This window comes from Rhamphochromis sp. 'chilingali' (assembly GCF_963969265.1).
Source record: "Rhamphochromis sp. 'chilingali' genome assembly, chromosome: 21".
Classification (NCBI taxonomy): Eukaryota; Metazoa; Chordata; class Actinopteri; order Cichliformes; family Cichlidae; genus Rhamphochromis; species Rhamphochromis sp. 'chilingali'.
This window is the reverse complement of record NC_137949.1, coordinates 22096928-22113336: the sequence shown is the minus strand read 5'-3', so window position 1 is coordinate 22113336 and position 16409 is coordinate 22096928. Positions and strand designations below refer to the sequence as shown.

Genomic DNA, 16409 nt, shown 5'->3' with positions numbered 1-16409 from the left:
ATATATATATATAATAATGAGTTTAAGACTGTTTAAGTCTCTTTATTTTCATGTGTAAGCAAATGGACTTTGCACAATTTCACAACTATGAAAAAATAAGGCAGCTGATATAGAGAGCACTGCAAGCTTTCTTCACATTTTTGGCTTACAATTACACTGGCTACAAACTGAAGCAACAATTCATCAAGCATACAGGCTAAACCAAAGTGGTCTTGCAGACACTCCCCCCACCTCCATTACCCTTCAGTGTTTTGGCAAAGACTGATATATGGCTAAACAGAAAAAAATAAGTATTTAAGTGTTCTTATTGGGGGTGGGGGACAGATTCAGTAAATACAAACTGGACTAAAATACACCCCTATTAGCTGAAAAAAGCCTGGAAGCCTCGTCTGTGCTATTTTGATAGGGCAGTGTAAGCCAAGAAAATTGCATGGCTTAGGCAACAAAGAAAAAAGCCAAATCTTATTAAGCCAAACAGCAAACTATCACTTTTAAGAGTCAGGCATTTGAAAAAAATCAATAAAGGTTAACTTCTGGGTTAAGCTGAACACATGCTTACTTCACCGTTTTGCATAAGAGAACTTAAAGCAATCTAAAGTCAAGACATATAGCCACCCCCATCTCTCCCAGACATTACTGGTGCCACCATTAATTAAGGCCGGCCCTACAGTGCAGGTGTAATCGACATAAATCAGGGGCTTGTCTGAGTTGGACTTCCCAGTGGAAGATAGGCAGCTGAGGAAGGTCTTTGTCGCTGAGACGGAGAGAAGTTCTGAAGTTCTGATGTCAGAGTGGTGGACGAAGAAGATGATGTGACAGATGCTGCTTGTGGTGCCTGATACCTGCAAACCATTGCAAAAACCACTGACTATATTTTAATCTTTAATATCACAGAATGATGCACAAGATTTAATAGGTGAGATATAAAAAAACAAAACAAAATATGTGAATTGTATTTAAAGCAGAATGGTGCAATGTATGGTAAAGTGCATGGACATGTTTTCAGGAAATCCAATTTATTAAAGAGGAAAACTGAAGACAAAATTACAAAATTATTCTTCTAAAATTTTGCTGCAAAATTCAGTTAGAGCCATAAATAAATAAATTATCTACTTGCTGTTCTCTTACCAGGACTTAGATTTCCTGACCATTGGTGATGCAGTCCTTTCTCTAAAGAAAACATTTGCCAGGGGATCGTGTATTAGCCTCGGTGTAAAGGCTCTCTCCAGGTGAGTACCATCAAGATTTAACATGAACATGGTTGGGGGAGACATGTCTAACTCCAAAAGCATGATGTTCTCAGCCTGTAAGGATATACAACAATAAAAATGTAGTTAAAAAACACATTTACTTGCACAAAAAAATCCAGCCTCCACTCTAAGCCAGTTTCCATGGAGAAGCACATTAGATTTAATCTGAACAGTCACAAGAGACCAAGATATCCCAGCTCAGTCTAATGTTGGGTTACACTGACACTGATGCAATCCTTATAAAAACATTCGTTTTGCTGGATATAAGGATATCAATATGATCCCTATGGTGGTTATTACTCCTTGGTTGTGCTGCACAGCCTGAAATCAGTGTTAGACTCTTCCATGGTGCTGACTGGTCTTCCCTGCCGTGAGTGTATTTGAACTGAGAACCCGGTGTTAAAGACCACTGCTGTAAAATACCTGTCTATATTTAAACAAGATGGCTATCAGGTAATCAGATATTTCTAACAGTCTGTTAGTACACTTAATCAGACAGCTATAATATTTACCAGACAACTGCATTAAAAAGACTCCATAAAACACCAACGCCACAGACATAGATCCAATCCAGTGACATGAATTAGCTGAAGTGATGCCTAGATGCAGAGTTAAAAGTTTGGACCCAGCCAAATTCTTTGCGATTCAAAAATGGTCTGCAACTGTTGCACACCAAAAACCTTCCATCATTTTATGCAAATAGTTTTCTCCCTTTCCAGTAAAGGCTTCTGTTGTAAAGCTTCTGCTCTTTAATGTCTTATTAACAGTATCTTAACACTGATAAAACATGAAACATTAAACAGCCATAGAGTGATGAGTGATTCTTCTGAAATGTAAACTGTATGCTTTCTTACAATAATGGCTCACTGGCTAAAGATGCGAAAGTTAAATCTGTGAATAGTTTCCATGGCTACAATGGTCTCCGCATCCTTCAGCAAAGGTTCGTGGTTGTGAACATGAAAATGGAAATTAGATCACAACTTCCCTGTTTCGCTGCTGTTTCTGCCAACTGGCCTTGTGAATTTCCAAACACTGACCTGGTATCGAGATGGGGCCCCGGTAGCTGTGGCAACAGCCATCTGTGCATATTGGCTGACTGGCCTCTTGTAACCCAAAGCTGAGAGAGGCCTTCTCCTGACCTGAGTGGGTGTACTGGAAAAAAAAAAAAAAACATAGGAAAGGATGAATTTCTGCAGTTAAATACACTTAGGGTGGATGTCACCTGAGATGTAAACCTTTTTGAGACCCATGTTCCCCATAGATAGCCAGCTAATTAGCTTGTAGCAATATTTCTCAACATGGCAAATGTCCCAGGTTAGGAAATAAAAATACACCAGATTCATGAGAATTCATAATATATCATTATCTGTAATCCTTAAGACCAGAGCCATTTTCATGTGAAGGATTTTTTTTTTTTACTTTAGTGACTCCCAGTGGTAGCTAAAATTATTGTGGCTGAAAAATACCAGATATGCTGTTAGATGTTATAATTTAGACACAAATTCTATCAATATAGTCAGTATATGAAGTGCTAAAATATCTTTTGGCCAGATCCACTTTTCTGGTTATGTGCTTCTGTTACTTAATTCCTATATTTTCCAGGGGGTTGATTGAGAGCCCATAGAAAATAAATGTGCAGGTGCATTTAAGTGTAAAGCATGCAGATCAAAAGAACTCTAATAGCTACAGTAGAAAAAGCACATGTGTATCCCTTATTTAAAACCTTACACATTCCAGGTACACAGCGGCTGGTGTTTTTCTGTTTCAGTGATGGATTTCTTGCGTGCTCACAATTTCTTTATGAGAATGTTCTTTCTTTAATGTACCATTTACAGATACAGATATTTAATTTACTGACCTCTCTGATGGAATAACTGGTCGGAGTCTCCACTGGTCCTCCTCGCTGTCAAAGTACAGCCTATTTATAATTTTGTTCTTTTCCTCGGGAGGTATAAAATTCTCAATCAAGAGATATCTGTAATACAGAAGACAAGCGGGTGCAAATTGAAATCAGCCAAAATAATACAAATTAAATTCCTGTATAAAATGGTGTAAAATGGAAACAAAAACTTGGGCATATGTGTGTTTCATTAGGATAGTCTTAGAGTACCTTTAGATAATTGTTGTTTTGAATGAAGGTGAGACATCTGTTTAACTTGATATATATTAATGATATTATAGTGATACAGTATAACAGGAAGACACCTCAATGATGGCGTAAAATTTAAAAGCTTAGATTGTATATCTCCAGGTGAGGTCTAAAACAAGTTGCACCAATGAACAACAAAAAATATTATCTTGGTTACAAGCATGCATGAATAATTTGCATTCCTGATGACTAAGAAAGAACAACGCTAAAGACCCCAACTCATGAAAAAGTTTATTAGTTTATCAAATAAAAATGCATTATAGCCAAAATTGGGTGGATTTCTTTCTTCTTTCTTTCTAAAAAGAAAAATTCCATAATGTATGTTTTATGTACTACTTACTTGTACTTGAGCTCTCGGGTGAGCTCATTCTGCGTCTGTTCAAGTTCCTGTCTTGTTGTGATGTGTTCGTCAATGATTTCTTTCATCTCTCTCTTCAGTACCTGTAGTTTGGTACACAACTGTACAGAAAGGACAGAACAGAGGTCTGCATCACGAAACCTGGAGTAGCAAAATGTTTGCATGAAAACAGTGATGGTTTATGCAAATGTAAAATACCCCCGCACAAGAAAAGTCATTAAAACCTCAAATTTAAGCTCACAATAACAATGGCTAATCTAAGTATTTTACTGACATTGTCTGTGTAAAAAGGATTGTTTATAGTAAATAAGACTAATAGTTAATTGATTTTCCAATAATGCCATTGGGACGCATTAGTGGGTGAGTCATCTTACTCTTTTCAGCTTCTTTGTCTTAAGTTCGATCTCCTGCTGCAGGGAGGAGTATGTTTCTTTCATTTCCACGGTCTCCTCATCCTGCAGCATCATCTGCTGTTGGATCTCTCGCTCTTGTCTTATCTGCAAATTAAACATTCCAAGCTGAATAAAAGCAACAAAAAAGTTTCTTTATTATTGATTTGATTTTAGACGCAATTAATAACCTGTTCTGCAATTTCTTGTCTCTTCTGCTCAAGCATTTTTTGTTGTTCATTGGTGTGATCGATTATAGTCTTTCCCCCAACTAACAGTTTGCTCTCCATGGCCTGTGAACAAAGATGCAATTAATTATTTATGCAGATTTCTTTTGTTCCACCAGTGTCTCGTTAATCTGAAATTTTACTGATTAATTCACTGGTTTCACACTTACAATACCTTATATTTCTCTATGATCTTCTCCACAGAATCTTGATCCCACTGCATGTCCTCCACGCTTCTTCTGTTTTCATTCAGGTGCTTTAGCTTTTCACTGCTTCCCTGGCAAGCCAGGACTATTGGGATGTCACCTGCATCTTTCAAGTTCCCATCTGGTTCCTCTTCCACAGTCTTCCACACATCAGCATCCCTCTCTCTAAGGACGTCCTCCTCCATGCCAGCCAAACTTTTACTCAATCTTTTGCTATTCCTCCTCCTTCTTCTCTCTTTCGCGAGCATTCCCCGCTCCTCTAGCTGAGCTTTCAAGCGTGCGATCTCCTCCTGAAACTCCCTCAGCAGGGCATCTTTGGGGTCCTCATTAATCCGTGGTTTGTTCTTTATTTTCTTGGCTCTGCTGGCGTATCTCAGCGTGGCCTGGGATTCATCAAAATTCTTGTGCGAAGGCCCCACTGTTGCTATCATGACAGTCTTTGCATTGCCACCCAGGGAGTCCTGGAGCAAGCGGGTCAGTTTGGAGTCTCTGTACGGGACATGGGTGCTCTTCCCATCCACCAGAGCTGAAATGACATTCCCCAGCGCAGAAAGGGACAGGTTGATTTTGGCAGCTTCCTTCAGACGCTTCCCCTTGGCGCCTGTCTTGCTCTGGCGCTCGCTGCCAGCCAGGTCAACCATGTTCAGCTTCCCAACTCGGATGTGGTCCTCACCGTCTGGCCCTACTTCGCTGCACTCCACAGTGATGACAAAAATTGCATGAGACCTAGAGCTGCGTTCATTCATGTTGGTGAATCCCACAGACCTGGACTGGTTGCCTATGTTCATCACATGTTCAATCTCTGTGGCATTCTTGGTCACCACTGAAGACAGGTCTTTAACATACACGCCAAAGTCTGGGCTTTCTTTAAGTTCCAGTTTCCTGTTGTTATCTTTGCACAGCAGGTCTCGGATTTCCTCCTGGTAGATCTCGAGATAGGATGACCTCACCAGGTATTTCTGATTCTGGGTTCTGGATATTTGTGTGAAAATGTGCTGAAATGAATTAGGTATGACACCTCTCCTCTCTGGGTCGTTTGAAACCCCTTGCATGGTGTGGGTTTTACCTGTCCCAGTTTGTCCGTAAGCAAATATAGTCCCGTTGAAGCCTTGGAGGACGGACTCCACCAAAGGTCTCACCGCATCGTCATAAATGTCGCTTTGCTTTGAATTCCATCCGTAAACAGAATCAAACGTGAATACTTTCATTGGCTCATCAGGTGGTGCCTTCGGGTTCCTGATGGTGATCTGCCCCAGTTTGTCATCAATCTCTAAAATGTTTTCAGACCCCGCTATCTCTTCTCTCCTGCTGAACGGCCGGCAGCGGACCACTACCCTGACCGCCTCACAATGTTTGGTTTTGGACATTTTATCTTAAAAAAAGGCTAACATCACCTCACCACGTTAAAAAAGCAATTATCTCGCGCTGAGTCCACATAATTTCTCTTCTCCGTACAGGTGCAGCAACTCCCATTTTATTTAGTGAAGAAAGGCAAACAAGTCAGACACGCCTCATGTGAGCCGCTTTCATCACCCACCGATGACCGCAGCGTCTCCTCCGCCCCGAGCATCTCTCAGAAAAGAGGCGATGTCACAAGCTTGTAGAGGAGGCTGATGAAGAGGGGAAAAAACCCCCCCACAGAATATCCATCCATCCAGACCCAGCCCACACGTCCCCGGTACACACCCTGCTCTGCGGACAATGGAAATAAGACATGTGACTTGCGCAACGAATTAGATTTCAGCAAACCTTGTGGCCCACAGACGCGGCTCGTTTCCCATCTGAGCAGGACGTGAACGCACCTTGCAAAAGACAACGCAGGTTTATTTCATTCAAGCTTTTATTTCACATCACATTGTCCAGACCAAACCAGAAAATCTTCCACGTAGAAAAAAGAATGAAAAGGCATTCGCTAAAACATACTTGTAGACATTCATTATAGAGGAATTTCATTGTTACCATTTGGAGCCGTTTATTTTACATCTACAGTGTTTTTACATATGCAATGTGTAAATAATTAGCCCCTAACACACCTATGCAATTTTTTTTGTTAATGATAAAAAAACAACTTCAATTTTAGATCATCCGTTGCCAGTTTATTAGATAGACCTAACAAAAACCAATGCAGTCTGATCTCCATGAAGATGGAAATGTTCCAGTTTTTCTGACAGTTTTAAAGAGGTATTGATTGCGTTTTATGATAATTTGGGATGCTTTTGTGCACACACACCGTGGGAAAGAATTCAACACACCTCAGATTGCATCCTGTCAAATAATCACAAAATTAGATCTACACCACTTTAAAACACATTAAAAAACAGAACATTACAAATTTCATGAAGGCAGAATTTACTGTAGGACTATTACATTAAACAGCATTACTTAAGGTTAGGTCAAGGTTTAGACTCAGTGCGTTTCCCCACCCTATACCGATATAAATGTTAGGCACATTCAAATGGCAGGCTGGAGTTTTTACTATTAGCTACTGGCACAGCATGGTGATTCGGTCACTTGTGAAATTTCTTGCTGGAATCTTTTGCATGGTCCAGTAGAAGCTGGCATGGTGCAAAGTGATTCCCGTAGACGGCCTCGTATTGCCTCATCTTGTTCACCAGTTTGTCAGCACCAAAGCTGTCCACGAAACGGAAAGGTCCTGGAAGCAGCAAGATGTATGAGAAATATTAGTATTACATACATTAAACAGGAGTAACTGCAAGATGAGTATTCAGTTGTGAAATGTCTTTGCAATCAAATCTGACCTCCAAGGCAGGGGGGGAATCCAAGACCAAACACTGCTCCGATGTCTCCTTCCAAGGGGTTGTTCAAAATACCTTCTTGCAAACACATCACAGCTTCGTTGACAAATCGAGAGACAAGTCTGTACTGCACTTCAGAGTCTGATGAACTGTGAGAAACACGAGTGGTTAAACATCCCAACCTCAAGAAGCAAGTAGAACACTGCATGAACTTTTAGATTTAGACCTGCAATGATAGCACTTTCTCTCCCCCCCCCCCCCTTTTTTTTTTTTTTTTAATAAGAAAAGTCTGAACTGAATGTCCTTTTACTACTACTACTACTACTACTACTACCTCTATAACTGTCAACTTACACAGAGGGGTTTGGTGTCAACTTATATTTCTCAAGAATGTCTCCAATATCCGGGTTCACATCTCTGACTTTAGTTCCTGGCTGGTAGACGTAGCAACCCTTTCCTGATTTGCGGCCTTGAGAATAATAAAGAAAACATTAACACAATTGAGAATCAAGTAAAATTAAAACTTAAGCCCTTAAGTCACTCACCATATTTCAGTAAGAAGTGAAGTACATACCCTTGAATCCAAGGTCCACCATAGTCTTCAAAACCTCCACATTTCCACCACCAAAGCGGGAGCCAAAAGCTTTCCCAAGGTCCTCTGCCACATGGGCTGCAACGTCAATGCCAACTTCATCAGCCAGTGTGGCCAAACCCACGGGGAACCCAAAACCTGTGGTGAGTGCATCCAGTTTCTTGGGGTCAACACCTTCCTGTAAATGCGGAAAGATAAATTAACATATTCTCTATTAAATATTGATGCTGTTACATCATTTACAGCAGTCAGCACTGAACTCCGAGCTGGAATTTGTTACTGGAACAACACTAACCTGAAGTAATCGCACTGCCTCAGCCAACATGGGAGCCAGGCATCTTGTTGTGTAGAATCCGGGTCCATCCTGCAAAAACATGTTACATTTTAAGCTAAACCATTGTTAGTTTTAGTTTAAACTAAGAGGGGAAAGAACACACATGGCGCCAAATCTCACCCCAACAACTATGATGACTTTTCCTTGCTTCAGGCCAACTGCCACAGCGGAGGCAGTGGTGTCCTTTGATGTCTTATCAGTGGTTATAATCTCAAGGAGCTGCATCTTGTCCACTGGAGAGAAGTAGTGCATTCCAATCACCTAAGAATGGAGAAATAAAACAAATCAAAACTTTCTGATTTCAGGTTAGGTCAACATCAGCACCATTTTTTATGGATTTTTATATATAGCATTATTTGAAAGGTGGATCTTAGGAAGTTAAACTCAAGTACAGACCTTTTCTGGTCTTTTGCTGGCAGCTGCGATGTCCTTTATGGGCAGAGCAGATGTGTTGCTGGCAAATATGCAGTGAGGGGGGATCACCTGAGGACAAAAGCAAGATCACAGCTCAAAGTTACAGTTAGTGCTACAAATGCTTACAAACCAAGTATAAATCACATGGTTTAAAAAAAAAAATTATACTCACAGCTTCCACCTCCTTTATAACTTTATGCTTGATGTTTATGTCTTCAAACACAGCTTCAATAACCATGTCGGCCTTTTCAAAACCCTTGTACTCCAACTGGCCAGTCAGGTTAGACAGTATAGAGTCTCTCTCAAACGATGTAATGCTCTTCTTTTTAGTCTTATCATTGAGCCTTGTTTTAAAAGAAAGAAGTCATACGAGTCAGCAAAAAAAAGCTATAACATTACCAGAGGTGACCTGACCGTTATTTTATCATGGCTGTGTCACTGCATTTCCCATCAGGAGGTGGGTTCGGTGCTGGGTGATATAGAAATGAGCTCACCCTTTGTAAACCTGCTGTTCGCCTCTTGCCAGTCCTTCCACTGTGGTGTCTTTCAGGATTGTATGCACACCTTTGTCCACGCTCACTTGAGCAATACCTGCTCCCATAAGACCTGCTCCCAAGATGGCAAGAGTGCTAGTGGTAAAGAAAGACAACCTAGATGTTAACTTACTGTCATGAGGGTCAATATGTCATATTATTTAAAAAAAATAAATAAAATAAAATAAAATAAAATCAGCAGCAAGAATTCACGCAGGACTAAAACTCATTAAAAAAATATCAAGGGCAGGACATTAGCAACTTTAATTATTAAAAGAGGAAGACTTGCTTGGGAATGTTCATGTGGGTTGTACTTTTTTGAAAGCTTTTGGCTTGTTTATAGTTCTGTTTTGACTTCTGGCAAATTACCAGTTGTGTTAAAATTCTTTAAGTTGTTTTGTTTTTAAATTGCTGGATGCAAATATGCTAACTCCCTTCCCATCTGCATTACACTTACTTCACTTCTCTTTCAGGGGTTCCAAAGCGATTCTTCTTGCATGCAACCTGACCATGGTACAGACCAATCAGGGCTGCCGATTCTGAAGTTTTAGCCAACTGACCAAAATTCTGTGATGAACATGGATATTGATGCCGTTTATAAACACATTTTATTAATGTAAATATTTAGGGTGCCAATAATTTAGGAAAACAACCTCACCTGAGACTCCGCTAAGTATCCAGCAACAGGTCCTTGTTCAACTCCAGTTTTCACACACTAAGAGGAGGAAAAAATATATAATAAAAATGTTATATTATTTTCTTAAAAAATCTCGTCATAGAAGCCAAAGGTGCAGATTGCATGAGAAAGGTTTACCCAAAAGCGATGCCATGACTTTGACTTCTCTGTACTATTCATATCTTTCACTGTATTTCCTAAAACATATTCATTAGAAGGCGCTTTTACTTACTTCGATGATTTTCAGGGGTGCTGGATAAAGTCCTTTGCTTTGCTTCATAACTTTGCCTTGGACCGTTTTGTAAATCTGATTCCGGACAAAGGGGAAGCTCATAACATAGTCTTGAATCTCTATGGAGATAAGAACAGAAATGTTATTACGATAAAACAAGCAAGAGTGACTACAGAATCAAATGATAAACAAATCCAATACAACTTACTCTGCATTGTACCCTTTTCTTTGCGAAGAGAAATCTTTTTGTTGGCAATCCCTTTGGCACACTCAATGGCAACTTCCTCAAGGTATTCTATTGTTCTTTCCTCTGGACTCTTCAGTCCTGGTCCTTTAATACAAACAGAAATAATCTCATCCTCAGACTGAACAACGTACACTCAAATACCGTATTTTCACAACCATAAGACGCACTGTACTAAAAGGCGCAGTCTCAGTTATGTGTGCCATCACTGTATTTAACACACACATAAGGCGCACTGGATTATAGGGCGCATACAAGTACCGTATGCGTATTTAAAAATAAAGCGGGAGCAAACCTGAGTTCGGTACCTTACTCACATTTTTATTACCAGTAATTGTCATCATCAACAACACACAAGCATACAAGAGTGCATATTTAAAAATAAAGCAGGAGCAAAACTGAGTTTGGTACTCACATTTTTATTACCAGTAATCGTCATCATCAACAACACACAAGCATACAAGTGTGCGTATTTAAAAATAAAGCAGGAGCAAAACAAAGTTTCGTACTCACATTTTTATCATCAATCAAACCCATCGAAGTCCTCATCCTCTGTATCTGAATTGAACAGCTGCGCTAAATCTCCATCAAACATGCCAAGTTCACTTTCTTCACTGTCAGAGTCACTTTCCGTGCCGTGCGGCTCCTCGGAAATGATGCCGGCTTTTGCGAAAGCTCGAACAACAGTGCCAGCAGACATGTTAGCCCAAGCATCTACAATCCATTGGCAAATTGTGGCGTAACTCGCCCGGCGCTGCCTTCCACTCTTAGTGAAACTGTGGTCTCCACCGGTCATCCATCGCTCCCACGCCGCTCGCAGCCTTACTTTGAACGGGCGGTTCACACCGATGTCCAGCGGTTGGAGTTCCTTTGTCAGGCCTCCCGGAATGACAGCAAGCTCACAGTTTATTTGTTTCACTAGTTTTTTCACATCGGCTGTGAGATGGGCACGCATAGAGTCACAGATCAACAGCGATGGTGATGCGTGGAAAAAACCACCTGGTCTCCTTACATACACCTCCCTCAGCCACTCTTTCATCATTTCCTCATCCATCCAGCCCTTTTCATTTGCCTTAATGATGATTCCTGCTGGAAACTTCTCTTTAGGCAAAGTCTTTCGCTTAAAAATCACCATAGGCGGCAGTTTCTGTCCATTAGCATGGCAGCCAAGCACAACAGTAAAAGAAGACTTTTCATACCCCGTTGTGCGTATCGCTACCGTGCTGGTCCCCTTCTTCTCCACAGTGTGACTCACCGGGATGTCAAAAGTGAGCGGGACCTCGTCCATGTTTGTGATGTGGCTGGGCTGGATGTTTTTGTCGCCGATGTGTTTGCTGCAGTAGGAGCGGAAGATGGCCAGCTTTTCCTTATAATCCGCTGGAAGTTGCTGCGCTACCGTAGTCCTGGTCCGGATGGAAAAATGGCACCGTTTCATGAAACGAAAGCACCAAGACGGACCTCCTTGGAAATGTTCAATGTTCATCTCTTCAGCTAGTGAAACTGCTTTTAGCCGAATGGTGACCGTCGAAACGCTTCTACCGCTCGTTCTTTGCTCGATGATCCACCGCTCGAGTCTTTCCTCCAACTCGGGCCACCTCGCCTTATGTCCGCGGAAACTCAGCTGCGTTTTCTTGACCTGCCGGAGCTTGTTTTCTAGCTTCTTCCATTTGCAAACCATCGATTCGTTAATCTTAAATTCTCTCGCCGCTGCTCGATTTCCATGTTCCTCCGCATAGCTGATGGCCTTCAGTTTAAACTGTGCTTCATAAGCGTGTCTCTTTGCCATTTTCAGGGTTGTTAAAACAACGATGTTCCACATAATGCACATACCTGTCCTTTTATACAGGTATGTGCGATTGTCCGGTATATACGATCAATGCCCACACTTCACCCTTTAGCCTTCTCATGGTGTTCTCTACTACGTCCTCCTTACAACACACAGGGCGCACTGCGCTATAGGGCGCGGCGTACTTTTTGAAGAAAATCTAAGACTTTTAAGTGCGCCTTATGGTCGTAAAAATACGGTACTTACCAAACTGCACAGATTACAGCAAATTATAATACTTCAAATTACCCACATGTTCACCATTTTTTAATTTTACTTGGGTAGCATTAGAGTTTTACCTAGAGGATCTACAAGTTGGTCAACAAGCCTCATCTTTTTGGCTTTATCTGCTCGGATATTTCGTCCTGTCAGCATCATGTCAAAAGCAGAGGGGAGGCCAACCTACAGGTAAAGAAAGCAGATCAATAATGCACTGAATAATCATCACTATTTAATGTGTGGAGAAAGAAAAATACACTAATATATTTTTTTAATTTTTATAGAGGTTATAATGTGGTCCACACTAGAAAACAGCACATGATGAACTGGAGTGATAATCAGTCTGCAAAGTCTCCAACAGCTTAAACCAATTACGAGCATTACCTGACTGCTCTGTATTAGAGCTTTGCCAATATAGAACATCGTTGCTACCATTTCACAAGTATCTCCCTGAATGCCACTTTTTTAAGTGAATAAAGTTCAACAAAATCAAAGACAATTTGGGGAATAAATTCCAGTACTAACCATTTTGGGGAGTCTTTGCGTACCACCAGCTCCAGGTAGAAGACCCAGCATCACCTCTGGAGTCCCGAGAACTGTTTTGTTGCTCTTTGTTGCAACTCTGTACTGGCAGGCAATAGCAAACTGAAATGCAACACAAAGAGCAGGTTAGAGAACACATTATCATCATCGATCCCTGTTAAACACAGCAAGCTGCTAAAAATAACACTTATTTACCTCTAAGCCGCCTCCTAAGCAAGAACCATTGATGGCAGCGACAATGGGCTTTGGAGATTTTTCAATCTGCTCAAACATTTTCTGTCCTTCCTGAGAAAGTTTGGTAACCTCTTCTGGGGTTTTGCAGCCCTGGATCATACTGAATCAGATGTAGAATATTTTAAATAAAATGACAAGCCACTTGGACTCATTATTCAGAGACGTCACTCATTTTAGGGTCACGCTTTGTGTCTGCACTACCACCCTTAAGGAGTTTGTGCTTACTTGATATCAGCTCCTGCAATGAAACATCCCGGCTTTGATGAGATAAGAACAGCACTGTTAATGGCATTGTTTTCCCACACTTCATTCATGACCTCTGTCATCTCTTTTTGCATTTGAATAGACAGTGTGTTGACCTAGAGGGAAACATAATTATAGTTACATTTAACCTGCACGATGCAAGACTGTAAAATAAACTAACTGTCTGTTACTGAGCTCACACCTTTGAGTTTGGGTCATTAATCCGTACAACAGCGACGTCTCCCTTGACTTCATAGTTCACATGTGTTCGGGCTGCAAATACAGAAAGAAGAGAGTGTAATTAGGTTCAGCGAGTGTCTGACATATTTTTATACAGATGATTGACAGTATGATTGTTCTGAAATTACCTAGCATGGCAGGAGATACTGAGAAGGAGCGATAAGATGGGCCTGTAAAAACCAAGGGAAAAGACAGTGCATTATTAGTTTATGTGCCAAGTTAGTTTACTATTGGGTTTTTCCATCACAAATCTCTGTATGACTTCTGCTGATCCATGTCCCATCTGCCTGAAAATTTTATGATCTAAAGTTAGGATAAATACACTAATTGCTGTTCAATTTTAGCTTTATATAGGAAATCCATTTAAGATGCACTTTTTTGAAAAATGGTCCAATCCTTTTCCAACATTTTTTCCCCACAAAGTTAATTCTCAGGTAGTATTTGTACATGAATATAAATATTACCATAAAGTTCAATCAGAGCCAGGGGTCTTGGCCTTGGAATACTACTTACCCGAAAGAAGCTACTAATCCCCCTTTTATTACTGTTAATTACTCAAATATACATTTATTTTTTTATGTAGAAAAATATTTACATTATACTTTCTGAGCCCTTGAAATCTCTTGGTATATGTTAAACTTAACCTGAATTAACACAATCCTTCAGGGTAGCAGATGTCAAAATGGTTGGTATAGGATGTATTGAAAAGGATATGAAATATGCATGTATTTCACAAAATCATTTTCTTAGTTATAATTAGAGTAAAATCTGGAAAAATCACAAGTTTTGTTTTTCCGGAATAGCTACAGATATTTCTTTTTTATTGTATAACTTGTCATATTAGCTCAATCCTGCACCAAAGTTAAGTAAGTTGATTATTCATTTCACGTTCAAAAGTATTATAGGAGTTTTGTTTTGCATAATCGTGAAATACAAGTATATATTATTTAGAAACAGTCACGTTGTCTTTTTTATATAAAGGTTTATATTAGTGTGAGCTCAAATGTAACACTTTCTAAGACTGCTTAAATTTATTTTTTCATATTTGAACTAAAAATGCAGATATATCTGTCCCATGTTACAGCTTCTGTTTCAATGTTATAGTAAGAAAGAATTTCAGGGTTTTACCTTTAATAGTTTTTGAGATATTAATGTTCAATGGCGTCAGATTTCAATGTGCGGGAAAAAAAGCCTGAAACTGGATGGGCAGGCCTTCTATAACAAAAATCTCTCTTTCTACATATACACATACGTGCGTGAAGCTAAACTTTCACAACAAGCATTATGTATGTTCAAATCTTGGGGCATAAAAGACAAATAAGAAATGATCTAACAGAAAAAAATGTCATGATCCGAGATGGAATAACCAGTTTTTAAAACATTTTGAAATATTTTAAACAATATCTTTTGCGTACAGATTTAAGAGTCAATGTCATATTTAAAAGGAACTTAAACCGAATGTCCTCGTGCATTAAATACATCTGATGTATATGAGACGTTCACACAACATTTCCGTGACCTCAGTGCACAGCGACCTTTCACCTACATTCTCCCCTCACCAGTAGGACAGAAACCGCGGTCATCACAATTGAGAATACTGTACACAAGCCTTTAAATCTCAGTCTGAACTGTCTTAATCAATACAATGTAAGGCTTAAAAGTGAAGCAAATCGATTTACAGCTTTGATCCACTCCCACTTTAACTTATGGGCTTCCGTAGCAGTAGGCTAGCTAGCGCTTAAAAGTGTTCTCGCTGCACAGATAAAAGTTTAGGAGTGTCGCGCACTTTGAAATTCTGGTTAAACTTTAATTGAGATATACGTTTACTGACTCAAAATTAGCGTTATTTAACCTGCACTACCACACGTTTATGCAGGGCATTCATTGGCGATAAGAGCTAGTCGCAAGCTAATTATACATTTAATACATTTACGACACTTAAATACATTTGGACTCTCGCTGCCATTCTCTCTTCCGACTTTGCTTAAAATGTCTGCATGAAACAAGTGTACAGTCTACCTGTAAAAACGTTATATCTCCTTAATGTGAGTCTGGAGAGAACACCAACAGCTCGTACACCGGCCATCTTGGAAGCGTAGGTCAGTCTGCGGTGGCGTGAAGGGAAGCTAGCTAACTAGGAGGTGCTTTAGAAGAGAAGAACAAGACTTGTACTACTTCCTGAAAGCGGTCAATCGGACAAGGTACTTATTGGCTGTCTTTCAACAAACCCCCACAGCATTGGTCAAATCTCAGGAACTCGCACGTAATTGGACGCCCAAAGACTACAAAACGCCTCTTAACCAAACTGTTAAAAATGAGCCAAACGTAAGTACTGCCGGCTGGGTTTCATCCACACTGTCCTTATACATTTTTTAAAATAAAAAATTCAAGCAATTACTACTATTGTTATTACTATTTTGTGTATAGCGAAAATGTTCAATTTTAAAGTTAACAATCACACCGTATTCATGATGCAATCGCAGCATGCTACCACAAGGTAGAGGCAGAAATCAGTGAATACAAACATAACCAGAATATTTGCACTGAGTTCTTTAAATAGCAGAGATATTTACCCATGTATATGTATTTATGACTAAAATGTCCTTTAGCTACAGATTTCAGAGAAGTGGCGCCTTTTAATAAAGGCACGCAGGAAGAACTGCGTCTTTTTTTAAAATTTATTTGCCTAAAGCTACAGTCTTCTGCATAGATAAAGGAAGCACATTTCTTCAGGTAGCCAACAAT

General features: G+C 40.0%; 2 protein-coding genes across 2 annotated transcripts; both read right to left on the bottom strand.

Annotated features, from left to right (window-relative positions):
• Positions 1-36: 36 nt before the first annotated feature.
• On the bottom strand, positions 37-6262 carry LOC308389394 (kinesin-like protein KIF3B). Its single transcript, XM_080870793.1, has 8 exons — positions 4549-6262; positions 4338-4439; positions 4132-4254; positions 3740-3858; positions 3109-3225; positions 2288-2402; positions 1129-1304; positions 37-842 (listed from the first exon to the last, which is right to left on the bottom strand). The coding sequence occupies exons 1-8, from the start codon at positions 5944-5946 to the stop codon at positions 692-694; spliced, it is 2301 nt and encodes a 766-aa protein (XP_080726919.1). The 5' UTR covers positions 5947-6262; the 3' UTR covers positions 37-691.
• A 139-nt stretch (positions 6263-6401) lies between these two features.
• On the bottom strand, positions 6402-15826 carry hadhab (hydroxyacyl-CoA dehydrogenase trifunctional multienzyme complex subunit alpha b). The gene is made up of 20 exons (XM_080870869.1): positions 15684-15826; positions 13793-13834; positions 13627-13697; positions 13407-13540; positions 13143-13281; positions 12930-13049; positions 12485-12587; positions 10325-10447; positions 10117-10235; positions 9867-9923; positions 9666-9775; positions 9170-9304; positions 8848-9019; positions 8658-8744; positions 8382-8522; positions 8223-8291; positions 7910-8105; positions 7690-7804; positions 7339-7484; positions 6402-7232 (listed from the first exon to the last, which is right to left on the bottom strand). Exons 1-20 carry the CDS (start codon positions 15748-15750, stop codon positions 7087-7089), a joined length of 2292 nt encoding a protein of 763 aa, XP_080726995.1. The 5' UTR covers positions 15751-15826; the 3' UTR covers positions 6402-7086.
• Between the last annotated feature and the right edge of the window lie 583 nt (positions 15827-16409).